The sequence below is a fragment of the Pteropus vampyrus genome, unplaced genomic scaffold (assembly GCF_000151845.1).
Source record: "Pteropus vampyrus isolate Shadow unplaced genomic scaffold, Pvam_2.0 Scaffold404, whole genome shotgun sequence".
Classification (NCBI taxonomy): Eukaryota; Metazoa; Chordata; class Mammalia; order Chiroptera; family Pteropodidae; genus Pteropus; species Pteropus vampyrus.
This window is the reverse complement of record NW_011889185.1, coordinates 869,769-897,734: the sequence shown is the minus strand read 5'-3', so window position 1 is coordinate 897,734 and position 27,966 is coordinate 869,769. Positions and strand designations below refer to the sequence as shown.

General features: G+C 36.8%; 2 protein-coding genes, 1 long non-coding RNA gene and 1 pseudogene across 5 annotated transcripts in view; 2 read left to right on the top strand and 2 right to left on the bottom strand.

Annotated features, from left to right (window-relative positions):
• The window catches only part of LOC105305903, a 74,665-nt gene extending 50,564 nt beyond the window's left edge, over positions 1–24,101 (bottom strand). For both annotated transcript variants that reach the window (XR_897120.2, XR_002777347.1), the window contains exon 1: positions 24,021–24,101. This is a non-coding gene — a long non-coding RNA (uncharacterized LOC105305903). The remainder of the gene's footprint in view (positions 1–24,020) is intronic.
• On the top strand, positions 2,571–2,689 carry LOC111731864 (annotated as a pseudogene).
• Positions 24,102–24,169: 68 nt separating the features above from the next.
• MED14OS (MED14 opposite strand) lies at positions 24,170–24,571 on the bottom strand (the record flags this gene model as incomplete). The annotated part of the gene is given in 1 exon segment (XM_023523718.1): positions 24,170–24,571. A coding segment is annotated over 1 exon segment (402 nt), but the record flags the coding sequence as incomplete, so codon positions are not given.
• The window catches only part of MED14 (mediator complex subunit 14), a 65,583-nt gene continuing 61,879 nt past the window's right edge, over positions 24,263–27,966 (top strand). For both annotated transcript variants that reach the window (XM_011380750.2, XM_011380751.2), the window contains exon 1: positions 24,263–24,822. In XM_011380750.2, coding sequence (XP_011379052.1) covers positions 24,608–24,822 — 215 coding nt within the window. In that variant the 5' untranslated portion in view covers positions 24,263–24,607. The remainder of the gene's footprint in view (positions 24,823–27,966) is intronic.

Below are 27,966 nucleotides of genomic sequence, written 5' to 3'. Positions count from 1 at the left end.
TCGACTTTTAATACTGAAATAAATACAGATTCACAGGAAGTTTCAGTGATAGTACAGAGAGATCCCAAGTACCCTTTATTCATTTTCCCCCAATTTTTACATCTTCCCTAACTATAGAACAATATGGAAACCAGTAAACTGACATTGGTATAATGTGTGTGTAGTTCTATGTTACTTTATCACATGTGATTACTGTAACCACCACCACAATTAAGATATAGTACATTTCTATCTCCATAAGAAACTTTATAGACACACCCACTCCTCCCCACCAACTCTAACCCCTGGCAACCACTAATTTTTTTTCTCCAACTCTATAATTTTGTCACTAGAGAACGTTATATGAATAGAATCATGCAGTATGTGAACTTTTGAAATTGGCTTTTCTTCACTCAGTGTAATGCCTTTAGAATTCATCCAAGCTATTGTACATATCAATCATCACTTCATTTTATTGCTGAGTAGTATTCCATAGCACGGATGTACCACACTGGTTTAACCATTCACCTATGAAAATCGTCTGGGCTGTTTCCAATTTTAGGCTATTGCAAATAAAACTTAAGAACAATCACATACAGGTTTTGGTGTGGACATAAGTTTTTATTTCTCTGGGATAAATGCTCAGGAGTGTGATTGCTGGGCCATATGGTAAATGTATGTTTAGTTTTTAAAGGAACTGCAAAATTATCTTCCAGAGTAGCTGCGCCATTTTACATTCCACAAGCAATGCATGAGGGATCCAATTTCTCCACATTCTTGTCCATACTTGGTGCCATTATTTTTTCCTGAGTTTTATTGAGATGTAAAATAAATGTATACATATAACATTGTATACATTTAAGGTATATAACATGATGATTTGATATATGTATATATTACAAAATGATTACCATAATAAGTTTAGTTAACATTCATTCATTTGGTCAGACTACGGAAGTCAGTTCTGTGTATACTGTGCACTATATACTGTATGATCTCACTTATATGTGGAATCTAAAAAAAACCAAACTAATAGAAATGGAGATCAGATTTGTGGTTGCCAGAGGCAGGAGATGGAGTGTGGAAGAATTGGGTGAAGTTGGTAAAAGGTACAAACTTCCAGTTATAAGATAAATAAGTTCTGAGAATATAATGTACAACATAATGACTACAGTTCACAATACTTTATTGTATATTTGAAGGTGTTTTAAGGGATCTTAAAAGTTCTCATCACAAGGGGAAAAAAGTTGTAACTATAAGACGTGACCTCATTTCCTATTTCTCTTCCTTTCACTCACTCTGCTCCAGCCACACTGACCTTATAATTTATCCAACACATCAAGACAACCTCCTGTCTCAAGGTCTTGGCATTTGCTCTTCCCTTTGTCTGGAATGCTCTTTCCCAAGATGCCCTCACTTCCTTCAGATATTACTTAATGTCACCTTCTTATTCATCTCCATACTACCACCATTACCTCTGACCAAGACATCTTATCCCTCTTCCAGGCCTTATTTTTTTCTCTTTAGCACTTAGTATTGGTATAGCTCTTTTTATATCAACATTTATATCTTTATATCTATAACTTACATATTTATCCTGATTTTATCTGTTTTCCACCAGAATATAATCTTATAAAGGTATGAAGTTTTGTTTCATTTTCTCTTTAGTCTCAGTGTTTAGAACCACCTCTAGCATATATACTCAATAAGTATTTTAAACGACTTATGTCACCTACTCTAATTGTATTTCAACAGGGAATTATTGGCTGAATATTATGCTTTATGAACTATAATGTTGGTAAGTGGGCAAATATTTTCTATAAGCTATTTTTTACACATCCTTCAATTGCAACATTTTGACTATATCAATAGTTATAACTTTAAATATTAAAAATAATATTGTCTGTCAGGTCCCCATTCAATGTATTTATAAGAGTTGTGAATGTGGGCTCCTCCTTCTTCTTCAGACTGTAGAGCTTAATAAGCCAGGGTTTTGTTTGTTTTGCTCTTAGGCATGTATCCTTTCTTCTCTCAGCAATTCCTTTGTGACTTCTTTCCTTTCTTGTGTCATTCATCTTCTTTCCCCACTCCCTGCCCTAAAATATGTGGGAGACTGGTTGATACCCAGGAACACCTTTCACCTTTCACCTTAATCTCTTTTTCAATGTTATCTCAATTTTGAACAGGCTTAAGTGAAATTATTTATTTCTTAGATATAGATATTAGACATACAGTTTTATTCATCAAGTTCTGCTTATTGTAAATGTCTCTTCGTTGACAACATATACAAATTACATTGGTAAAATGAAGAAGGAAGCAGGGGAGGTTTCTGGAACTAGCATCTGTGTTCCTCAAATATCAGAATTGTTTGGTGGAGTTTAATGAGGCACTTACCCATTAATTTTAAGTTTGATTTTAAAATTATTTGGACATCGACATTCTGCAATGTATTTTTAATTTTCCTGAGTAAAAGCTTTAATTATTCTTCCCATAATTTTAAAGTATAAGCAGTTATTATGGCATTTAATTGGAATATACTAGGCAGTCAAAAAATACTTGAAACTAGAATTATTTAAAAATTAAGATATGCTGTCTATGGCCATACCACCTTGAATGCACCCTATCTTTTCTGATCTCAGAAGCTAAGCAGGATTGGGCCTGGTTACTACTTGGATGTGCGACTGCCTGAGAATACCTGGTGCTGTAGGCTTTAAAAAAAATTAAGATATGCTGTACAGCACAGAGAAAATAGTCAATATCACATAACTTTGTATGGTGACAAATGGTTACTAGACTTATTGTGGTGATCATTTCATAAGGTATAGAAATGTAGAATCACTATGTTGTATACCTGAAACTAATATAATATTGTATGTCAACTATATTTTAATGAAAAATAAAATAAAAATTAAGATTTGCTTTCAAATGTATGTATATTAAAAATATTTTGCAAGTATGTGTATTTCCTTTTATGACTCCTAAATAAAATATAAGGACTAGAGAAGTATATCCCCTACTTTTTTTGGAAGGCTCAATATTCAAGACAAATTCTTTTTGTTGATCTTTTTTTTTTGATTATTTGCAATTTTTAAAAAATTACTCTCAACTAATGAATGGAGCCACACTTCCATACTTGGGCACCATTGAATTACTGAGTGTACTGGGGATTTTTTTAAAGTTTAAAATGTACAATATTAAGCATTTGAGGAACTTAAGACAAAAATATAAAGTTATTTGTGGAAAAATTATGAATGTTACTTGATGGCTGAAATAAAATTCTTAGGATAAGAATAGTGTGGGGGGGGCTTGAAATACCCAAAAAACCAACATTTTACTTTTTCAAAATAGAAATTCCCCATTTTAATCAATGAGAATTCAATCACATAGCATACCAGATTTCAAAATATTTATTTTTAAAATTGAATCTATATGCTTACCTTCTTATAAATCATCTTAGTGTACAATCAAAGTTATTTGGTTTAAAAGTATCCACTTAGAGCCTCTAGATTACTTTTATTGATTTAAAATTTGTTGGACTTTAACTTGAGTAATCACCTGTACTTAGGTCATGTGTATTTGCTTGTTTTACTTGTCTACTGATGGCAGTTGGGAGCAAAATTCACTCTCAAGGTCTCCCTCCTCGAACAGAGCATATACTATAGTAACAGGTCTCATTATCTCACCGTGATAAAAACCTCAAACATCTTTATTTGGAGGATTCAAATTATATCTGTTGCAACACCAAAATATCAGTTCATTAATCTCCTTTCTTCTCCACTCATAACTATCTGTGTAAAGTATAATTTCAGATTCCCTAATAAAACTTAATTTTTTATTAAAAAAATTTAAAAAGAAATTAACAAGTTGAAATAGTAGAGTTGACGAGTGTAACTTATTTTTGTTTTTTACACTCTGTCCCTTCCCAATTATTTTTGCCACCTGGTGTACAGAAGATTTGGTCCAACAAAAGGGATTATTTCTCTCTCTCTCTCTCTCTCTCTCTCTCTCTCTCTCTCTCTCACACGCACGCACGCACATCTGTCACAGTCTTAGTTGCAGGAGTTGACATATTCCACTTTTGTTATTTGGTTTCCCATGTTCCTGTTTAAGTTGTTCACCTGCTAGCTTTCTTTTTAACTAGGAGTAATTTGTGCACTAAAACTAGATATATAATTTGTGCAATAAAACTAGATGATAAATTATCTCTCCCCCCAAAAAACCCACAAAATATGAGCAAGTGGGAACTAAACTAGTGACAGCTACAATAACTGCAGTATTACCTTGTATGCAGAGGAACAAAGGGAAGTAATAGGGTCTCTCACTGATTTGAAAACAAAATAACCAACAGCTACTCACTGAAAGCTCACACAGCTAAAACTGTAAGGGTTTTAACATTTCAATGGCAAGCGAGTATCATGGATCTACAATAAGGTCTAAGAGGGCTAAAACAGTCTGGCTAAAACATACCAGCTCTTGGAAATAACCCACCAAAGTACCCTTTCAGGATAAATATCCACACTGAGGAGATCTACTGATGAATATAAATTGAACAGAATAGTAACAACTGACACAAAGGAAAGACAGGTCCAGAAAAAGTAGGGGAGGGGAATAGAGGCTGGAGATCTTAGAAATTAAGCCACCATAGTTTTGGACACTTCAAAAAACAACAGGTGAGAATATAAAGTTATAAAATCCATATCTCCCTTCTAAAAGTTTGGGGAAATTAAATTCACTTGAAAATGAACTATATAATAAAATAAAGGACAGATACCACCTGATCATCTCCATAAATAAAGAAAAAAAGCCTTTGACATTCATAGTACAAACTCTCAACAAACCTAGTATAGAAGGGAAATTTCTCAATTGGAAAAACCCTGTAGTTAACAGTATACTTAATGATAAAAGATTGGATGTTTCCTCTTAAGTTTGGGAACAAAGCAAGGATACCCACTCTTGCCACTTCGCTGTTGCCACTTTGACATTGTACTGGAGGTTCTGGCCAGTGCAGTCAGGCAAGAAAAATAAAAGGCATTCAGACTTTAAAGGAAGAAGTAAAGCTATAATTATTTGCAGATAACATGATCCATATGTAGAAAACCCTAAGAAGTTCATGCACAAAAATTAACTAATAAATACAATCAGCAAAATCACAGGATACAAAATCAGTATACAAAAACCGATTGTATTACTATTTACAAGCAATGAACAATCAAAAAATGAAATTAAGGAGACAATTCTTTTCACAAAAGCATTAAAAAGAATAAAAATACTTAGGAATAATAAATTTAACAAGATAAGTACAAGTACACTGAAAATGTAAAACCACTGATGAGGGGAAGTAAAGAAGTGCTAAATAAATGGAGAGACATCCCATGTCCATGAATTAGAAGATTCAATATTATTAATATGGATATTCTCCCCAAATTGATCTATAGGTTAACACAATCCCCACCAAAATTCCAACAGATTTTTTTTTGTTAGTGCAGGAATTGATAAGCTGGAACTTAGGAAACAATTATCCATGGATATTTCACAGTTTTGCACAACCTAAGTCTTCTGAGCAAAGAACATGTTTGAACAGCAAAGACCTTGGAAGTTAGAGATTTAGAGATGTGTCTCCCTTAGAGATACTTGCTTACATCCCAAGGTAATAAATGTAGAGACCTTTCCTCTTTCCCCCAGAGAAAATTTGTTTATATTCCAAAATAAAGTCATTCTCTCTTTCCCTAAAACAAGGAATGGTCAGATGTGCCAGAAAAACCTAGGCTTTGAGTCTCATAATTTTGGAGGTCGTTTCCTGCAGTGAAACCCACTGCATGTGCAGGTAAACATCTGACCCTCACTTGTGTTGCCCTGTAGAGAACTGCTGCATCTAAGGAACTGATATGATACAAGATGCTATTCTGGATATTGCTTTTACTGTGAACACTTGTGTCCTCTGTAAGTATATGATTGTGAAATTGTGACAAACTAGCTTAGTTTGAAAGTAAGGTAAAATCTCAGACCTTTCACAGTTTCTGACTTAATATTGATCCTAAAGTTAAATGGAATAGACCTAGAATACCCAAAGTGATTCTGAAAATAAAAAACAAAATTGGAAGAATTCTACTTCTCAATTTCAAAACTTATTACAAACTGTAGCTTTTAATACAGTATGGTGTTGGCATAAAGAGAGACATAGATGAATGGAAAAGAATTGAGAACCTAGAAGTAGACTTTATTTTTATGGTCAAATGATTTTCGACAAAGGTGCCAAGGCATTTCAAAAGGGGAAACGATAGTTTTTTTTTCAACAAATGGTGCTGTGGAAATTGGATATCCACATGCACACTGTATTCAAAAATTGGCTCAAAATGAATCAGAGACCTAAATGTAAAAGCTAACACTATACAATCTGTAATAAAAAAAAAAACAGGAGGAAATCTTAAGAACCTTGATTAGGGAAAGATTTCTTAGATATGACCCCAAAAGCATGATTCATAATAAATTAATAAATCCAACATCATTAATATTCAAAACTTTTGCATTTCAAAAAAACATCACTAAGAAAATGAAAAGCTATAGACTAAGAGAAAATATTTGTGAGTCACATGCCCATATAAAGGACTTGTATATTCAGAATATACAAAGAACTTTTATAATTCAATAAGAAAACAACCAAATCAATTTTATAAGTGGATAAAACACTGGAGTTGTTCCCTATACCTGAACAGGATTGCCTGCTAAGAATGATTAAGTAGGATCCAGAATCTCACAACATAATACCTAAAATATCCAGGATACAATCGAAGATGACTCATCAAACCAAAAATGGGGACAACTGCAACAGATGTTAACACTAAAATGACTCAGATGTTGGAATTACCTGACAAGAATTTTAAAGCATCAGTCATAAAAATGCTTCAATGAGCAATTACAAACACTCCTGAAACAAATGAAAAAAAGTTCTTAGCAAAAAACCACAGAAGATATTTAAAAATAACCAAAAAAATTACAGAACTGGAAAATACAATTACTGTAATAAAAAATTCACTGGATGGGTTCAATAGTAGATTGGAGAGGATAGAGGAAATAATCAGTGAACTCAAAGACAAATCAATGGAAATTACACAATCTGAACAGCAGAGAGCTCTTGCATTTAGGTCTTTGATACATTTTGAGTTAATTTTTGTATGTGGTGTGAAGTATTGGTCCAAATTCATTTTTTGCATGTGGATATCCAACTTTCCTAGCATCATTTGTTGAAATGGCCAATTGATTTTGGACAAAGGTGAAAAAGTAATTCAGTGAAAGAAAGACAGCCTTTCAACAAACTATGCTGGAACAACTGGACATCCATAGAGAAAGAAAAGAAAAATGTGAGCCTTGACCTAAACATCACATCATGTACAAAAATTAATTCTAAATGGACCATGGATTTAAATGTAAAATGCAAAACTATGAAACTTTTAGAAGAAAACATAGGAGAACTTCAGGACCCAGGACCAGGTAAAGAGTTCTCAGAAATGACACTTTCAGTATGATTCATGAAAGAAAAAAATTAATAATTTGGACTTCATCAGAATTTAAAATTTTTGTGCTGTGAAATTATTAAGAGGATGAAAAGACAAGCTAAAATATAGTTGAAAATATTTGAAAAACACATATCTGTCAAAAGCTTTCTTTGTAGAATAAGTACAGATCTTAGAAATAAGTACGAAACTCAGAAAAAAATACACTTATACAGTGGGCTAAAGACATGAACAGACATTTCACTAAGGAAGAGATATGGACGGCAAATAAGTACATGAAAAGATGTTTGACAACGTTAGTCATTAGGGAAATACACATTTAAACCACAATGAGCTATCACTACAAACTCATCAGAATAGCTAAAATAAAATATGATGATACCAAATGCTGGAGAGGATGCAGAGAAATCGGATCTCTCATACACTGGTGGTGAGAATGTAAACTGGTACAGCCACTCTGGAAAATCGTTTGGCAATGTATTAGTTTCCTACTGCTGCCAGAGCAAATTACCACACACTTGTTAGCTTAAACAACATAAATTTATTCTCTCACGGTTTCGAAGGCTAGAACTCCAAAATCAGGGTATCAGCAGGGCCATGCTCTCTCTGAAGACTGTAGAAAAGAATCCTTCCTTGCCTCTTCCTAGCTTATGGAGGCTGCTGGCAATTCTTGATGTTTCTTGGCTTATAGCTGCATCACTCCAATCTCTTCCTCCATCATCACATGGCCTTTTCTCTCTGTGTATCTATTTAAATCTCCCCCTCCCTTCTTTTGTTCATCAAATTCAGTCATTGGATTTAGGGCCCACTCTAATCCAGTATGATCTCATCTTAACTTGATTACATCCTGACTAATGCGTGGACCTTAAAATACTCTACCTCCAATTTCCCCTTCCAATCTTACGTGTCATTGCCAATATTTTAATTCCACCTTGTTTTTAATACTCAAATTAATCATTATTGTATCTTTGTTATCTTTTAATAGTCAATGCCTATTTAGATTCATCTGCGTATTTACCAATTTCCCACATATTTACAAATTTATTTGTTCACCATCACTTCCTGCATTGTATACTGTCCTTCAGGATTAAAAATATTTCTTCCCAAAGCGAATCCTTCAGAGGTTCTTAGGGTGACAGTTTGTGAATGATAAGCTCCTTTTGTCTTTGTCTAAAATGTCTTTATTTTATCTTTCTTTGAATTCAAAATTTAATCATATGGTATGGTGGCTATGACAATATGCCATTCAGATCTCTTGCTATGGCAGTATAACTGACAGATGGCCTCAGCTGCTGCACTCTGAATCTACCACCACATTATCATGGAGACCACCGAGGTCACATTTCACACAAGCTGCTTTCAGTCAGTGACTAAGCATGGCAAGAACACTCAGACAGACCTGTTCCTGCAAGATACATGACTCTTTTGAATGGCTGCTTTAGTTAGAGGACTTGTCAGCCTGGCTGAACCCTTCTTAGTACTGCACTGCAAACTTTAAATCTGCCCATGTAACCCCTCCCCACCTTTGCTGCAGGTCAGATCTGTGGTTTGAACAGTCAGTTCCTACCTTCTGGGGTTTTCTCTCTTTTACACTCCTAGGCATTTCCCTTAATCAGTCTCCTGCATACCTAGTCCTATCTTGGCTTCTGCTTCTCAGAGGACCTAGACTAACATGCATGGTTTTTAAATTAAACCAATATAAAATATATACAGTAATAAAATCTCCAAGTCCCACCTTTGCCCACATCTACCGTTTCCCTCATAACTACATTCACATAGATGTACTACTTTTAAAAATTTTTTTCATGAAGCATGTATCCCTTGATTTTTTTTTTATGGAAATATAATAAAATATGAATACAGTCTTATTTTCCTTTTTTTTACACAATAGGTAGTATTCTATAAACATTGCTCTGGGTCTTCTACATTTTATCTTCTAGATCTCTTAAACTTCTTTCAATAATTTCAATCTTTGATCACTGTTACAGAATTCTGGAGCATTTCTTTAAATCTATCCTATAGTTAATTTACTCTTTTATTTGTGTCCAAATTGCTTTGTAACTCATCCATTAAATTGCTTTTCATTGCATTTTTTAATCTTTATATTTCTATGGTAATTATCTATTCTTTTTTCATAATGTCTTGTTCTTAGTGTTTTGATTCTTCTTCTAGGTTTCTAATTATCAAAAATATACTGATTTTCTATCCTCTTTCCAATTTTATTCCATTATCTCTGGTTTGGTGGGGCTCTAATCTTTCCGCTTACTACGTCTGGATTTCTGCTGGTGATGGGTTGTTTCCTTGTGAGATCTTATAATTTTTTGTTATAAGTTCAACAGTGGTGGGACATTTATTTTTCTATGTGTATCCAATGCAACCTGGGCTCTTTGCATTTATTTTTGCAAGGTGTATTTATTAGGGTCCAGTCAGGAGATGGAAACCACATCAGTAATTTGATCATAATGAATACAAAGTATTAATGAGTTAAAAGTGATTACTAAAAGGATAAAAGAAAACTCTGAAAAACATAGGAATAGCATTACAGGGAACAGCTACTACCTCTTGAGTTGAGGGAGAAGATCCAAGGATGGAAAAAAACTTGAAAGAGCATTGCACCTTCCACCACTCCCAGGCTGAGACTTAGCCCGTCAGAGAGGGTGTGTTGCAGGCCACTGGATGGTGGAAAAGTCCTCTGAGGTGCAACAGGTCAGAGCTGGTCCACAACTCACAGGCCAAGGCTAGCGATCAGAGAGAGTGGTATTTGCCAGGGTGCTGGTGAGTTGGGGCTAGCAAGCGGGGTTGGAGAACAGGGAACTGCCTGTTTAATTGCTAGGGAAGCTCGCTGTGTGTGTGTTGGGGGGAGGGGTCATTGCCACTGAGTCTCCCACGGACTGCTGGCAAGGATGCCGCCTGCTGGGAATCTGGTGAAAATTGCTGAATGGTGGGCACCACTTGGTCTACTGCATACCACTGACAGCTGCACCATATTCAGGAAAAACAAAAACCCCACCTGACCAGAAAGAGGAGCTCCTGCCTCTGCTATGCTTTGCACTGTTCCTTCAGCACCCTCACTTGACAAAGCCTGACATTACATCATCCCGCAGAGGAGAAATGTTTGCAAGTTCTGGTGTCACAAAGCAGGGCAAAGAAAGGTAGATTTAGAGCTGAGAGGCAGCAAACTGATCACTGGCACATCAGGAACTGGAAAGTGCATCCTTAAGAATGTTCATGTTAAGATTTGAGGGGTTTTGCCTATTTGCTTTTTTTGGGTTTCTAGCTTTGAAGCTGTATCGATCATGCAAAGTTGATCTGAAGGCTAGAAATAGACAAGTTTGTGATTTCTGGTCTGAGTGAGCCTAAAGCCCCCTCTAGTCTTAAAATCCAATGATTCTTTTAAACTGTCCAATCTATGGCGTGCACTCTAACTAGGCATGTTTTGATCCAAAGGGAGCAGATATACCCTTGTGCTAGATATCCTTCCTTTGGCCCTCCAGGTCCCCTTTCCATCTCTCTGATAACTCTTGAGGAGGAATCACGGAACCAGGACCAACGTTTTACATTGGTTTCATAGTTCAGGACTTACCGAACCATGTGTGTAGTATAAAATTGGACTTCAAACCCAGAAGAGGCATATCCGTTGGATTTTGATTTTTCAGGGAGGCTCTCTCCCCTCAAAGTCTCCCGTACAGCACTGTCTGCTCGTAAAGGTGGCACCACTCCTATGTGGCAAGTAATTATACAGCAATAACAACGTCCTTGCAAAAATAGTTATATATTTTAGTACTGAAAGAATTATGTTGCAGATTAATTTGGATAACTGAAACCTGTCTAAAACTTCTCACTGTTCACAATGCCAAATTCATTATATGGAGCACAAATCCATAAACAGAATAATAAAGTACCTCAAAGAAATATAAGCACAAAACCAAGAACACCCAGGAAAGAAAGTTAGCAAACTCCTCAAATGGAAGAAACAGTTAACATAGCAAGCCAGAGAAGACTCTAAAATTAAGTATAATATTCCCAGAGCTATTCTAGAGGACAAAGCATGAGGGAAAAGATATAACTAGAGATTTTAGAAATGAAATATATGATTGTGGTGATAAAAAATTCAAGAGATGTGCTAAAAAGAATAACAAACACATCTAGGAATGATATTAAAGATATTTCCTGACTAGTATGGCACAAGTATCAAAGAATCAGACCATATATCTAACCAGTAAGACTTGGAACAGTATGCGCTAACACTGTATGTTGGCTTAACTTCAGCTTTAAACACAGATGAAGACTGAGCCAGGAGATTTTTCTAGAATACAGTGCATAGGAGCAAAGAAGTGAAAAGTATGAGACATATCAAGAAACATGGAAGATGGATCCTGAAGTTCAAATATCCACATGATAGTGATTCTTCATGGATAAAACAAGATAGCGAAAGAGAAAGAATAAAAAAAATAATAAATGAAATATTATCAGATCTTAAAAAAGACACCAGTCTTCAGGCCACTAGGTCCCACCAAGTGCACAGATGGATTTTTTTTTTTTTACAAAGTCTATTACCTATATACATTATGGTGAAAGTTTGATCTTGTAATTTAAAGAAAATCCTTAAAGCATTCAGAGGGAAAAATCAACTGGTTACCTATAAAGAAATGAGAATAAAATTGGCAATAATGAATGTTATAAGACAATATCTTGAAAGTTCTGAGGGAAAATTGTTTTGATCCTAGAATTTCGGCCAAGACTCATTAGCATTCAATCTTGAGGGTTAAATGAAATACCTTTGTTTAACACCTCTAAACTATTTTTCCCAGATACTGACAACTGCAAGATTTCTCAGTCTAGATATGTAAACTATTTTTGAAAGAATTAAGATATACTATGGCAAAATAAAAATTAGTCAAGACAGAAGAAAAAAGAAAAAAATCTAAGTAAACACTACTGCAAAGAAAACCAAAAACAGTCTAACTCAATTCCCAGGTGATCTCAACATGTGAGGGACACAGCTAGAAGAGAAAACTGAATGCATTAAGGTTCTTATTTTTGGGGGGTAGGGTGTGGAGTTAGAGAAAAAGATATAGGTATTTATTAATGTTACATGTTTATGAAAAAATAAATTTAAATAATGTAATAGGAACAACTGTATGAAACAGAATTACTAAGTAAATTATTTGTAACACATTTACATTATGTCCTGTTAAGTAGGCCCATCTGAAAATGGTCCCTCTGTTCTTAGGATCTTTCATTTCGATTTGAAAGAAGGGCTATTGGAAAAGCAAATAGTAACATTTATTGAATAGTTATTTTGTGCCAAGTTCTGTTTTAGGTATATTTGCCTTCCTCTTCATCTCATCAGAAGCAGGGGACACAGGCATGTGTCTTTTGTAGACATGATGGGATGTGAAAACACAAAACAGAATATCCAAAAAATGCTTGCAACATAGGACACTGTAGAGCAGGGGTCCCTAACCCCAGGGCTGTGGACCGGTACCAGTCCATGGCCTATTAGTAACTGGCCCGCATAGCAGGCAGTGAACAGCGGGCAAGTGAGTGACGCTTCATCTGTATTTGCAGCCACTCCCCAGCACTAGTATCGCCACCTGAGCTCCACCTCAGATCATCAGGCATTAGATTCTCACAGGAGTACCGGTCCCTGGTGCCAAAAAGGTTGGGGACTGCTGCTTAAGGTGTTGGTTGTCTGCCCTCATGTTTATGTACCTGACTGGGAGCTGTAGCTCTTTGCCCAGTGTCACTAGAGAGTATCCTATCCCATATCACTTGGGAAAAGATCAAAATTCACAATTTGAAGCACAGTTCCTACTGAATGTATATCACTTTTGCACCACTGTAAAGTTGAAATATCATAAGTGGAACCATCATAAGTTGGGGACAGTTTGTACTTTATATTATTTTATTTAAACCTAATAACTCTATAGGACAGAGAAAGAGTCATTATCCTTTTACTGGTGAGAAAATTGTGGTATAGGATAAGTAAATAACTTGTTCAAATAAGTCAGTGTTTGAACCCAATCTGATCTCTAATCTCTTTAAAGTACGATTTTGCAGCCATATTGACCAAGCCTTCAGCGTTACTGATTTATTTAATAACTTTTGAGCACCTCTGAATTCCAAGGCAGTGGGTGAGTAAAGGAGGGGAGGCTAGTTAGAGGTGAATAAGACACTGTTACTACCTCAATTTACCCTCTTGCAGCCAGTGGGTATATAGAGAAAGCAATATGATATAGTGTAATGAGAATAGATTTTGGCATCAAATAGAGCTGGGGTTGACTTCACTCTAGCACTTACAAGCTGTGTGCTCTCAACCAATTAATTTTTCTAAGCTTTGGTTTCAACAACCATAGAATGGGAATAACAATAGTACCTACCTATTTGAGTGGTTGTGAAGATTGAAATATCCTATATGTAAAGCACTCAAGTTATTGTTATTTTAGACAATAATAATTTGTCTTAGGAGCTCACAGATCATTTCCAGTTAGGGAGATTAGGGAACACAACACGACAGAGATAATATTCACACTAGATTGTAAAGAACAAATAAAAATGTTTAATATGTAGAAATGGGGAAAGGTCTATTCAGGCTGAGCTAACAGTGTGAGCAAATGCATGGAGGCAGGAAATTAAATTGGGTCAGATCATACAGTACATTAAAGGAAATATTAGTAAATAAAGCTTGAACAGTGATTTTGATTTGTATTTTGGCAAAATAAATGAAACAAGATTATGAACTCCTGGCAGAAAGAACTTCTTTGATTTTCTCCTTAATTTTGCTATCCTGTGTCCCATTGAATAGAACTGAATAACACAGAAGTTACACATGTTTCACATGTGTTGGTAGGCTAACCCAATGTATCTATTTGTTTTTACCCTTGCCTTGTTTCCATTCTAGACTCTACAAAAAGCATTGGTTTCCCAGTCTCCTTCACAGACTTTGCTGGCCATGCTTCCCAGTCTGACTAATGAACTATAAGCAGAAATCTGTTGAAGGGCTCCTGGGAGAGTCTTGCTTTAAATGAAAAGGACAAGTATCCTGGGAGCATTTCTTTTTCTCTGTTTCATGCCATGTCTGGAGTTGTGGCAGCCATCTCGTGACCATGAAGTTATGGAGCAGAGGATCTTAAACTACAGACACCTTATAATGTGGGAAAAATGAAGTCCTATCCACTGTTAGCCACACTGTCTGTTCTTGAAGCCAAAGTCATTCCTAGCTGATATTCTGGCTTTCCAAGTTTTATTTAAAAATAAATTTTAAATTTTATTTACAAATAAAGTAGAACTAGCTTTTACTCAGGTAGAGTTTCATTGGTTTTATTGTTCTCGAGTCAGTGCCCACAATCCTAATGAATTTGAAACCTAATCTAGTATTTGGCTGAGGTCAGTCCTGGGGAAGTCTGTAAATGGGCTGTGACAACTACATACCAAAGACAGATGAGTTTAGTATTCATTGCCACTATGCATCAATACACATTGCTGTATGGTCTCAAATCTATTATTTATTCTATCTTGAAAAGTGTTTTGTTGTCAAAGAAAAAAAGATTTGACAGTAAATAATGACCTATAATATCAGAATAATTGAATGTGACATCAATAAAGAAGATATGGAAATTCAGCATGACAGAACTGCTACTTTCCTGCCAAATATAAGGCAATATAGTTTAAATTTTCTGCTGTGAAAAAATGGTTATACAATGATTCTAGGAAATGATAAATGCTTACCCTAATATTGGACTTGAAGGTATAAATTCATCCACATGTATTTTTATATCTTGGGGGCCCTCAAAGTCAAATAGTTTGGATTCAACATAGGCTATGTTCCAGTAGAACAAAAGACTTCTGGGAGAGTTTTAGATTTTTTCCAGTTGTTTGGACTGGCAAAAAGATAAAACTGAAAAATTAAGAAAACATATATAAATGAAATCACTGAAGAATTAACAACCTCATAATTTTTGGCAGTCTTAATTTGGACCCTTGGTTTAGTGCATATATTGTATACCACTACCTATCTCTCAATAGTACCTAATTCAAGAATCTTTTGATAACATTCAAAGAAAGAAATTTTGGCATCCTTCATAAATATCAAATAAAAACCAAAGTTATAATTCACATATTCTTGAAGAGCACTGTTTTTCCTCTAAACTTTGCTTTTAACTTAGAACTGAGAGTTTCGTTCCCTTTTGGCTCATTGTATCTCATTCAAAAATCTCTAGAAATAATGGGCTAAATTTTTTGAAGTAAAAATGAATTAGATACAAATCTTTCTACTGGTTTATGGGAGAGGTAGTCCACCACAGTCTCAAGCATCCTGGCATGGCTTTGTTAAGTGTACCACTTTAGGGCCTAACCATCCCTTGATACTAAGTAGTTTTTATAGTACATAAATTAGTTGGTCAAGGTGACCAAAAGATGACTACAATGTCACTGTTTGCTCCCTGGAGTGGGGGGACTGCTTGTTATACAATATGCTGAGCTCCTGGCTCTAGGATCCTCAGCTGTGGCTCAATCCACTGTGTGTGCAGCCTATCACATCACCTCACAAGATGAGACTTGGAGGCACAGGAACTAGCACCACCATGCTGAAGCTCCTACTGGTTTGTACGCTGTAATAAAATTTTTTATTCTGATTTATTGAATGTCATTTTCTACTTCTTTGGCATCTGTGGAAATAGGAGTTTTACACTGTGTTAGCCCAATCACACTACCAAGGGCAAATCTGTAGTATAACAAAATCAGGTTCACTGACCCATTGAGATGAGGAAGATCACACCAGAGGAACCATGGGGCATCTCATCAAATGAAAGTAAAGATAGAGTCATCATAGAATTTGGGACATGGGTGGAGTTTAGGTGAAATTTAAATGAAGCTATGTTTTTGTAGGTACAAAGCAAGGCTGTGTGTAAAGGGATCAACATCAGCTCTAAGCTGCAACGTAAAGTTAGTATATATGTAGAATACTGAATCCAGAACCCTTATCTCAATCTCTGCAGTCTGGGTGGAAATTGCATCTGTTTTTCTAGGACAAAAGGACTTAGATCCTTATTCTTAAACATATATTTTCAAAGAGTAAAATTTCTGATAGTCCATGGCTTTAGAGGACAAAGTTTCTCAGTGAGTATAGCAGCAGTAGCCACCGAAAGAAGGTGGTTATTGTGACATTTTACATTTCCACCATTAATGCATGAGGGCTCCAATTCTCCACATCCTCACCAACACCTGCTATTATTATTTTTTTAAATAACAGCTATCCTGCTACCTGTGAGGTAGTATCTCATTGTAGTTTTGACTTGCATTTCCCTAATTAGTGATACTGAACATCTTTTCATGTGTTTATTGGCCATCTGTACTCTTTTTTAGATGTCTATTTAAGTCCTTCGCACATTTTTAATTGTATTGCTTATCTTTTGTTAAGCTATAAATATTCTGGATACTAGACTCTTTTAAGATTTGATTCACAAATATTTTCTTCTATTTTGTAGGTTATATTTTCATTTTCTTGATAGTATCTTTTATGATCCTTTGTATTTCTGTGGTGTCAGTTGTAACTTCTCCTCTTTCATTTCTGATTTTATTTGGCTTTCTCTTTTTTTATTCTTGATGAGTTTGGACAAAGGTTTATCACTTTTATCTATCTTTTCAAGGAATTGGTTCTTAGTTTCATTGATCTTTTCTATTTTTTTGGTCTCTATTTTGTTTATTCCCACTCTGATCTTATATCATTTCCTTCCTTCTACTCACTTTGGGTTTTATTTGTTCTTCTTTATCTAGTTCTTTTAGGTATAAAGATTGTTTATTTGGGATTTTTCTTATTTCTTGAGGTAGGCCTGTATTGCTATAAACTTCCCTCTTTGAATTGCTGTTGCTGCATCCCATAGATTTTTTGAAAGTTGAGTTTCCATTTTCATTTGTCTCAAGGTATTTTTAATTTTCTGTTTGATTTCTTCGTTGGCCCATTGGTTGTTTAATAGCATGTTGTTTTGTCTCCACGTTTGTGTTTTTTTCTAATTTTCTTCTTGTAATTGATTTCTAGTTTCATATCATTGTAGTCAGAAAAGATTCTTGACATGATTTTAATCTTTTTGAATTTATTGAGGCTATCTTGTGGCCTAAAATATGATCTATCCTGGAGAATGTTCCATGAGTACTTGAAAAGAATATGTATTCTGCAGTTTTGGGATGAAATGTCCTGTGTGTATCTATTAAGTTCACCTGCTCTAATGTGTCGTTTAAGGCCAATGTTTCTTTATTGATTTTCCATTTAGATAACCTATCTATTGATGTAAGTAGGGCATTAAACTTCTCTACTATTATTGTATTATTGTCAATTTCTCTCTTTAGGTCTGTTAATATTTGTTTTATATATTTAGGTGCTCCTATGGCAGGTATGCAAATATTTATAAATGTTTTATCCTCTTCTTGGATTAACCCCTTTTTCATTATGTAATGTCCTTCTTTGTCTCTTTTTACAGTCTTTGTTTTAAAATGTATTTTGTCTGATATGAGTATTACGACCCTAGCTTTCTTTTGTTTCAATTCGCATGAAATATATTTCCATACTTTCACTTTCAGTCTGTATCTGTCTTTCTATATGAAGCCAGTTTTAGAATTAAATTATTACTGTAAAAGCTCATTTGATATACAGTTATCTGCACACCCACAACAGAGTCATTAAAGGTGGTTTAAACAATAACTTAGGGCCTTGATAATTTTATCAAGTCATACCATTAAAAAGCCAGTACTTATTAATATTTGATGTATGGAAAAAAATCATGTGATCTCCTCTGCTTAGACAAGTCAGTCTCATGATTTTTTTTTGTTCTAAAGCACCTCTCTGATGAACAATTTTATTCATGTCGAAGTTGCCCAAAGTGGCCACTACAATTCCAAATTGTCCTCAGTGAAGTTATGCCAGAAGGTAGCATAAGTTTATTAGCAAACAAACTCCCTCCAAAGGGACCCACAGGCAATGTGGATATGGCTGTTAAAGCAGGGGTTTCCCACAGAAGAGACAGATATGGTGAGTACCAAAAAAATTTGGTCTGATATTGAGCTGGGGGGTGGGGTGGGGCTCAAGCCGACAATTAGTTGGCCACCCAGTTGGAACTGAAAGTGCCTCTATAAAACCCAATCCATCCACAGAAATCATTCTGTCTACTGGAAGAAACCAAGAGGCTGCCTTAAAACAAATTCTCCTTCAACACTTTCCTGCTTGACTGTGAACTATGTATTCTGATTTAACTGCCTTTAAGGAGAAAGGGGGCTACGGATGGATTTGAGGTTTCTCCACCCCAGGGCAGACTGGAGGCCTTAATCCCTAATGAGGGTATAATGAGGTGGGGTGGGGGGTGAAGAAGTATATACAAATTTTTACGACTCATTTAAATACCAGTGTTCTTCACAGCCATGCATGCAATTGGCCAGATTTGGAGATGGAATAAAAGGGGGAAGGGAATTAACTGCAATCATCTGGGTCAGGCTGTTCAGATCCTTGTCACACACCTCTGGCAAAGAGAAGCTGCTTCTGCTTGGAAGTTCCCTGTAGTGCTCTGGACTCGCTGTGTCCCCGATACCTATCCACTACATTCCATTTGAGAAATAGCTACTGGTCTGCTACTGGGCACTAGGGGAGACTGAACATCGTACACCGTACCTCCAGGTAACACTGCACCTAGTTAGTCCATTTTAGGTTGCGTATACTCAATGCTAAGAGAGTTGGAAAAACACAACAGTCTTTTCTTATTTAATGAAAATGGTAAATTCAAGAGAGAAGTTAGCCTAGTTCCATAGGTGTGTCCTCCTCGCATGAGGAGATTTTGGCCACATCTTTAGGGGTCATTGTAGCTCTCTCTCCTAGAAAGAAACCCTGCCATTTGAGACAACATGGATAAAACTTTGAAGACAATGTGCTAAGTAAAATAAGGCATAGAAAGACAAATGGTGTATGATCTCACTTATATGTGGAATCTAAAAAAGCCAAACTCATGGAAACAAAAAGTAGATTGGTGGTTGCCAGATGCCGCGGGTGGGGGAAATGGAGAGATGTTGGTCAAATGGTACAAACTTCCACCTATAAGATGAAAAAGTTTCTAGGGATCTAATATACAACATGGTGACAATAGCTAACATGTACTATATACTTGAAGTTGCTGAGAGAGTAGATTTTAAATGTTCTCACCACAAAATTTTTAAAAAGGTAACTATGTGAGATGAAAAAAAAGATACTGAATTTTAGCATAGCTAGAAAGTTTTAAGATTATAAATTTCTATAAATTTTTTTAAAACATTATTTATATGCCTGAAACTAAAATCGATAACTTCTCTTTTATGAGTAGTTACGATTGAAGTTTCCTTATAGTTTTCTTTTTTTAATGCTAGTTTTAATGAAACACTCGATAAAATATAAAAATGTTTTAAAAATTTGAAAGATTGAGCAGATATAGATTAAAAGCTGTTCATTAGGAAAGAAAAAATATCTGGGCCATTAGTTGATTACCCATTCTCAATCTTAAAACTTTTTATTATGCTTATTCTCACGCACACAGAAGAGAAAGAACAGTATAATGAACTTCATGTATCCATCATGTTTTAACAATTGTCAACATTCTGCCAATCTTATTTAATCTACTTCCCACAACTTTTTTTCTGAAGTATTTAAAAATAAATCCTAAACACCTCATTTCACATGTAAATATATGTAAGTCGATCTCAATCCAAAACAAATTAATGCAATATAAAAAGAACTACAGTGCATAGATTGAGGAATGTACCTGTTCCATCCATTCATTAAAGCCGGATAGCTAAGCACTATACTAGGTGCTGGGGATATCAGAGAGAGCCACATGAGGGCAGCAGAAGACAGTAAGTTCATAAATTTTTGGGTGGAAAAACAAATACAAGAATCATTGCTCTTAAGTGATGATGAAGACAGTTAATATTTATAGATCACTTACTGTTTTAAGCCCTTTGTAAACACTAACTCATTTATTCTTCACAATCACCCTCCGAGGTAAATACTATTATTACAGATGAAGAAGCTGAGTTCCGGAGATGTGAAGTAACTTGCTGGAGAGCATTCAGATTGTAAGTGGTTGAGCTAGGATTTTAATCTAAGTAGTCTGATTTTAGAGGCTGTGCTCTTAAGAAAAAAAAAAAGATTACTTTAATATCGTGGTAAAAACAATGTTATTTGTTCACCAAACCATTTCATTGTCTTCCTAGGCACACAGGAAGACTGTATTTCTTGGCTTCCTAGCCTTTAAATGGGCCATGTGACTAATCCCGGCTAATGGTATGTGGGTGGGCATAAAAAACAAACTCCCTGGTTAGAGTGATGGCTTCGCAAAATGGAAGGAGCCTGGATCTTTGGGAGGATCCTGGATCTCTGGGTTACTACTTAGTGGGGAACCTCTCCATTAGGAACATCTTTACTGAACTTCGTGAACACGAGAAATGAACTCTTACTGTGTTAAGTCACTGAGATTTTGGGATTTGTTACGGTAGCTAGTGTAAACCATACCAGAGAACCATTTTAATTTAAACTTTTAAAAATTATGAAATATTTCAAAAATATTGAAAAGTATAGAATATATTAACAATCAAATCTCTATCCCCAGATTTAGCAGATATTAATACTGCCACCTTTCTTTCTTGTTTTTCTTCAAGAAACCCATTAGATATAACTCATAGCTAATAACCAATAAAGCATCACCTCATCCTTTACCCCTTCCTAGAATTAACTACTATCCTAAAGGTGGTGTCTATCATCCTCATTTACATTTTTCACTGACTGTTATTTTGTGTGCTTTCAAAATGGAAAGAAATGGTATCTAAAATTGCTTTTTTCATTCAATATGTACCCATGTTGGTACATGTAAGTCTAATTCATTCATTTGAATAGTTACATAGAAATATAGTAATTTATTTATCCATTCTCTTACTAAGAGACAGTTAAGATAGTTTTTTTTTTCTTTGCTTCCACAAACAATGCTGCAATGAATCTCCTTGCACATGCCTAATATCATATATTCCAGGGGGGCCTGAGGGTTTTCTCAAACTGATACTAAGAAAATGAAAAGCCAGCTATGTGAAGAGCCAGAAAACAAGTGCTTCAGGTATCTGGAGCAGTGGACAAGCCCTAATACCTTAGGTAATGGCATGTTTTAGACCCAGTGAGGTTACAGTGTAGTGAGTGACGGAAAGAGTGGCAAGAGGTCGAGGTAGAGGAGCAGGCAAGGGCCACTCTGTTAATGGCTTTAGAGGCCACAGTAAGAAGTTGGGGTTGTCTTTTATATGCAAAGCCATTAAAGTGTGCTCATTTTTTTCTAGGTTGGTCAGACCACACTCACAGTATTGTATGTTCCTTCCCTCAACTTCACTGTGAATGGAGCACTGTTGAATAAATGAATAAATGCAGTTACTGCTTTTGCTCTCTTTGTTTTGAAGGAAATGATTGCAATCTTATAAGAAGAAAGAAAATATTACTTTCCAATCCCTTTCCTGCTCTTTTGTATCTGAGGGGCAGCTGTATGTTCCAAAAGAAACTAATCTATCACAATTTCATTTTCCCATCAAAAGGACATAAAAGGAAAATTTCTCTTTTTCCTCCAAATTTTGCAATTAATTTGTTCCTTTTATTAAAATCAGATCGACTTCATGAAAGATCTAAATTGTTTAGGTCAACTTAAGAACTGAGGAAATATGGTGCTAGTTCTGAAACTATCTGAGGTGTGATGCAGTTTCATGATGACTAAATAGATGAATTGAAAAATATGAATGCAAGAATTGTGTACCTATACTATAATGCCAAACGTTGTACTATAGGCTTTAAAATTATAAATTACCCATGCTAACATTTTCTCTCCTTCTCCACCCACTTCTTCTACTAACACTTCCTATGTTTGCCTAGTGGCTATACAATCAGCTTGGAAGGTGGGCTATCATCTCTTTCAGGAGCTTTCATTTATGTTACCTGCCTGATCGCCAATAATCAAGCATATCAAATCTATTCCTGTATTTCACTCTATTTTCCTTTAGAATATCCTTTTTAATAACTAGTAGTTTTCAATTTCTAAAGATATCAATTCAAATTCACAGAAATTTCAATAAAATCTAATCTGATGGATGTGGGTGACATTTTCTCTTTTCTAAAACAATCCCCATTCACTCGTTAATTTTTTTCTTTTATTTGCCAAGTGCCTGTACTCCCTTTAGGTAGAACCTTACTGCCAAATAGAATGACTATCCAAAGGCTTGGCGTATAGCTCTGTTTAATACGTTCAGTAAGGCAGAGTTAAAATCTTCTCACTATCACACAGAATCAGAATCTGAGTGTTAGAAAAGCCTTAAAGACCATCGATCACCTATCTTTTGTGTGTTTGTGACCACCAATTTTTTTTTACCTGAAGCCAATAGTTTTCAAAGGAGGGGAAAAAACGTCAATAAAACAAATAAAAAAAACTGCAAAAGAAATGGTAATTACAATTAATTTGTAAAAAATATGTTTCATGAGGTAACTTGCATAGGGATGAATGGTAGTCTCTGGCCTCCAGCAACTGCATCTGTAGAGGGTATAAGTAATCCTGATACCTTTTGGTAAGTACCATGGTGACATCATGTGTAAATGTACATTAGGACCACAAAGGAGAGAGCAAACGATTTCACTCCAGCGATTACACCTTCAGAAAACAGGTGAATGGCTTCAAGAATGACTAAGAATTACACAAATGGACAAGAACAAGAGTATTTTAACCTTAGGGGACAGCAAGAGCGTCTTATACCTAAGAGTTACAGATAGGAATCTGCAAAAAGATATTTGAAAAGGGTCGTACCAATCAATGGACGCTTCGTAACAGTGCATTTCCACCTTAGCTGCACATTAGAATCACCTAGGAAGCTTTTAAAAATCCCGAAGCCCAGACCTCACATTAGTTCAACTGAAGTCGAATCTGTAGGGCTGGCATAATATTCACAGGCTAGTATTTTATAGACCCCCGCCCCCACTCCGTGATTCCAACGTGCAGATGAAGGCGAGATCACCGTTTTAAAGCAGGAAGCAAGATATTAAACATGGATTTTGACGGGGGAAATTGGCGGTAGGGCATAGAAGATGCACTGAAAGTCCTTGTACGGCAGGGCGGCTACTGCAAAAGCAGGGACTAGGACCGAGCGGGAGAGGATTTAAAGGCGGTTTCTGTGGTAGAACTGCCGGGATTTGGGGATCGGTAATGAGATCAGCATCCATTCAACTTCATTAAAGTGAAGTTATTCTGTCAGCGACCCTGCTCCTACCTCCAATCATATTTTCTCACATCTTTTCCCACAGTTAAAAAAAAAAAAATGACAGGAACGTTTTCTATCCCACGAAAGGCGCATGAGCAGACCGTGGGCGGTGCAAAGACCTGAGAAGCCACAAGCGCGCAGCAGCTGCAATTTCTTCGCGATTCCACAACCACAACTCACAAACATTTAGGCGGGGGGCTCCCGGGCCAGGTTCATACCCCACCACGAAGTGCAGATAGTTACCTAAAGGCAAATGGGATCCTTTTAAACCCTGAAGGCGGCGAGGACAAGGGCGGGGCAACCACTGACGTTCGCGGTGACGACACCAGCTCCGCCCACACACCCGCTTCCGGCGGCGCGCGGCCCCCGCTTCCGCTTTTCCAGCCCGCGCGTCGGCCCCGCCCCACTCCCACGCGCCCCCAGACGGCTCGGCGCCGGACAGCCGGGAAAAACGGTACAGGTTGCTGTCGGAAGTCCCCCTGCAGGTTCCCCTTCCGTTCTGCCTAACGACTTCCGCTTTGGGCCGTCAACATGGACGCTGCAGCTGCCTGGCAAAGCAGCCTCTGATCGGTGGCGGAGGCTCAGTTTCTCTGCGGCGGCAGCCCCGCTTCCCCGCCCTTCCGCCCCCCGCTCCTCGCTCTTGTCCCTGGGGCCGGCAGGCTCGTCGCTACATGGGGGCGGGCCTCTGCTCCCAGCGCACGGCTTCCTGTTCAGAGACGGTCTGGCGGTAGGCGGCTCTGCCGGCGCCCACTTCAGCGCGGTGACCGAGCCCCCCGGAGGCTCAAGGGCTACATCTCGTGCCTCTGCGCCAAGCTCGGTTCTGTGCCGCCATGGCCCCAGTGCAGCTGGAGAACCACCAGCTAGTCCCGCCCGGAGGCGGTGGCGGAGGTAGCGGCGGCTCCGCATCTGCCCCGGCGCCACCTCCACCTGGAGCTGCCGTAGCGGCCGCCGCTGCGGCTGCTGCTAGCCCTGGCTACCGGCTGAGCACCCTCATCGAATTTCTGCTGCACCGGGCCTACTCAGAGCTCATGGTGTTGACGGACCTGTAAGTACCGCGAAACCCATGCCTGCTCCCCAGCCCCCCCTTCCCGCCTAACCCGCTGAGAGGTTTGCGCCTCCCTTTCCCAAAGAGGCTGCTGTTTTCTCTGCGGTGCTGCTTAGTCTAGAATTTCTGAACTCTTGGGGCTCAGCGGAGGTGGAGGAGAAGCTTTGCATTTGGGGTCTTTCTGAAGAAGCAATCGAGTCTTTTTAATATGTATGTTGTTAGACTTGCGCTAAAAATCCCATCTTTGGGGTTCTTGCTCAAGTTGCCAGCTGAACCCTATTGATTTCTTGGTTGGAAGCTTTTTAGCCCAAAGCTCAAGTATAGAGTTTAGGAATACATAATATTCGAGCTTTAAAAAAAATCCCAAAGGTGGGAAATCTGTTTTACAACCTCTTGACGGTACATTTTAAATGAGGGTTGTAATCGCTTCTGACTAAGTTTGAACTCAGGAGATGTGCATAAAAAGAATCCAAAATTTTGGATTCCAAGTTTTTTCTTTTCTGGAACATTTGAGAGTGCTTGAAATCTTAACACATTTAGTGCAAGTAAAAGATTTTTTGTAACTGGCCTACTGTTATTTCTTGAAGTATGAAGGGAATTTGTAAATCACCAAGTTACTCATGAAATGCCTTGGGACGTGATTAGGGTGTTAATCCCTTCAGAATAAGATCAGAATACACGAATGGTTTTCAGTGTGTGAAGAAAAGGCACTGTAAAATTTGGGGGTATATATACTTTAATTACTATTTTATGTGTTTTACTCTAGCTTCAGAAAAAGTAAGAATTACTAGTTTTTATCTAGATAGTTTATCTGTTGCTAGACTCCAGATTTTCAATTGAAATAATTAGTACACGGATATTAGACTGTAAAGTGTCAGTAATTAGCTACTAGACGCTTAATATATTTGTTTGCAAATGACTAAAATAATTCTATTCTTGTAAAACATCATTCTCACTCAATTTCGATATGCTGTACTTTATTGAATGGGACAGAAAGAAGTCTACCCCTGTCTAATGAGAAACTTAACTAGATGCCATGATTAGGGATTATCGTAGTAATATACTTCTTTGCACCATTTATTGTTGGAGTACATAAAAATCTAAGAGTATCCATGAGAAAATTTCATGTATGTAAAGGTCACCTGTCCTATGTATAGCTATGAAAAAGTGTTGAAAAATGCTTCTATCAGTGGTTGTGTAATTTGTATAATTTGATTTTCTATAGGAGATTTGTAGCAGTTCTTTGAATTATATTGTGTGGTTTTTACTATTTTAGGACTTCGTTATAGAGAAACATCAATTTCATTGCTGTAGAATATGTATATAATTTTAGTCCCATGCCCTTTATATTATGATGGTTCCCATACTTATAGTTCCAGCATAGACCTCTCCACTGACTCCAGACTCTGTATCCAGATCCCTACATTTAAATACCCAACAGGCATTTCAGTGTTCCCGGTCCAGAACCAAACTCCTGCTTCCACTCCATCTCTCCCCCACCAACCTTTCCTATCTCATAAATAGTGTCTCCATTCTTTCTATTGTTGCTTAGGCCAGAAATACTGGAATACTTTCAGGCTCCTCTTTTTTCTAGTTCCACACCCAGTACATCTCTGACTTCAGAATCTGACCACTTTTCAACATTTCCATCAAGTCTTATTCCTTTGCATGTGTTACTGCAGTAGTATGCTAACTGGTTTTTCCTTCGTAAAATAGACAGGATGATTATTTTAAAACTTCTCTGCTCACAACCCTCCAGTGGTTCCTCATTTCACTTAAAGTTTTTATAGTCACCTGTTTATAGGGTGACCATAAAATTTATGGTCCAAATCAGGACACTTTTGAGCATGAAAGGTGGTGCTGTTAGTAATGTTAGAGCAATAGGCATAAACCGAGACTGTCTTGGCAAACCAGAACATGTGGTCACCATGCCTTTAAGACCCTATGTGAACTGTGCCTTTTCTCCCTTTCCTCTTTAACTTCATTTCCTAATACTCTCCTCCTTGCCTATTCTGTCTACTCCTGATGTTTCTTAAGTGTCAGGCATACTCCCCCCATTAGATCCTTTGCTCTTCTCCCAGAAATCTTTGTGGTTTGCTTTCTCATTTCTTTTGGATTTTTGTTCAGATATAATTTTTCACAAGACTTTATCTATGAAAAGCCCTCTGCCTCTTCACTCTGTCCTTCTTTACTCACTGCTTTGTTTTTCTGCACAGCATTTACTGTCTGTCATTGGACATTATTTATTGTCTGTCTCCTCCCTGCTGGAAGCTCTGTGAGGACAGGGATTTTTATTTGTTTGCTGCTTTCCCCCAGAGCCTAGAGCAGTGCCTGGCACGTAGTTGGGTTTAAGTATTTATTGATTTAATACTTCAACAAATAAATTTTGAGAGTTGTCATTGTAGACCATGGAGAATTTTATGGGAAAATTCACCGTTGCTCTTGATGCATAGGTGTATGTAAAATAACTTTTTTCTCCTTTTGACTTGTGGTAACCAATGTTAGTTTAGGAACTTTGCTTGGAAGTTCCTAAATCATGTTTTTTTCCCCTTTGTTCTAGGTAGAAACTGTCAGGATTAATGTATTAATAATATAAAATCAGTGTTCTAGATACACTTTATAAAGTCTTATTTCTGCCACATTTGATGCTTGTCTGTGAACTATCAAAAGTAAAAAGGACAGCCTTGACATTTTAGATGGTTTGTTTTTGGCCCCAGATTTCTGTTTTTCTTTTCCTTCTCCACCACTTCCTCCTTCTGCCTGCCCCAATATATACACTCTCATCTTAGAATTTACATTTCGCCTTGATGTTTTAGGGATTTAGCTTCTACTTTTTTTTTTTAAACCCTTTAATTAAAATCAGAAAATGCTAAAATCTCAGGTAAACATATCATGCTTTGGTGTAAATAAGTTCTTGTGACTTACCACTTCCAAAAATTAGCATTTTAAGGCTTTTGCCCCAAATGGTGGATTTGTTATCTATAAATGAATTTTAAATAGATTAGAAGGAACTGAGGGAAAAGGGATGCAGACAGCAAAGCCTATCTTTTGCTGTCTAGAGTCCCTGGGGCAAGTGGGAAGAGCTGGAACAATGATTCCTGTTTTTCTTACCCGTAAAGGCTAGATCTACTATTCTGTTTTTCC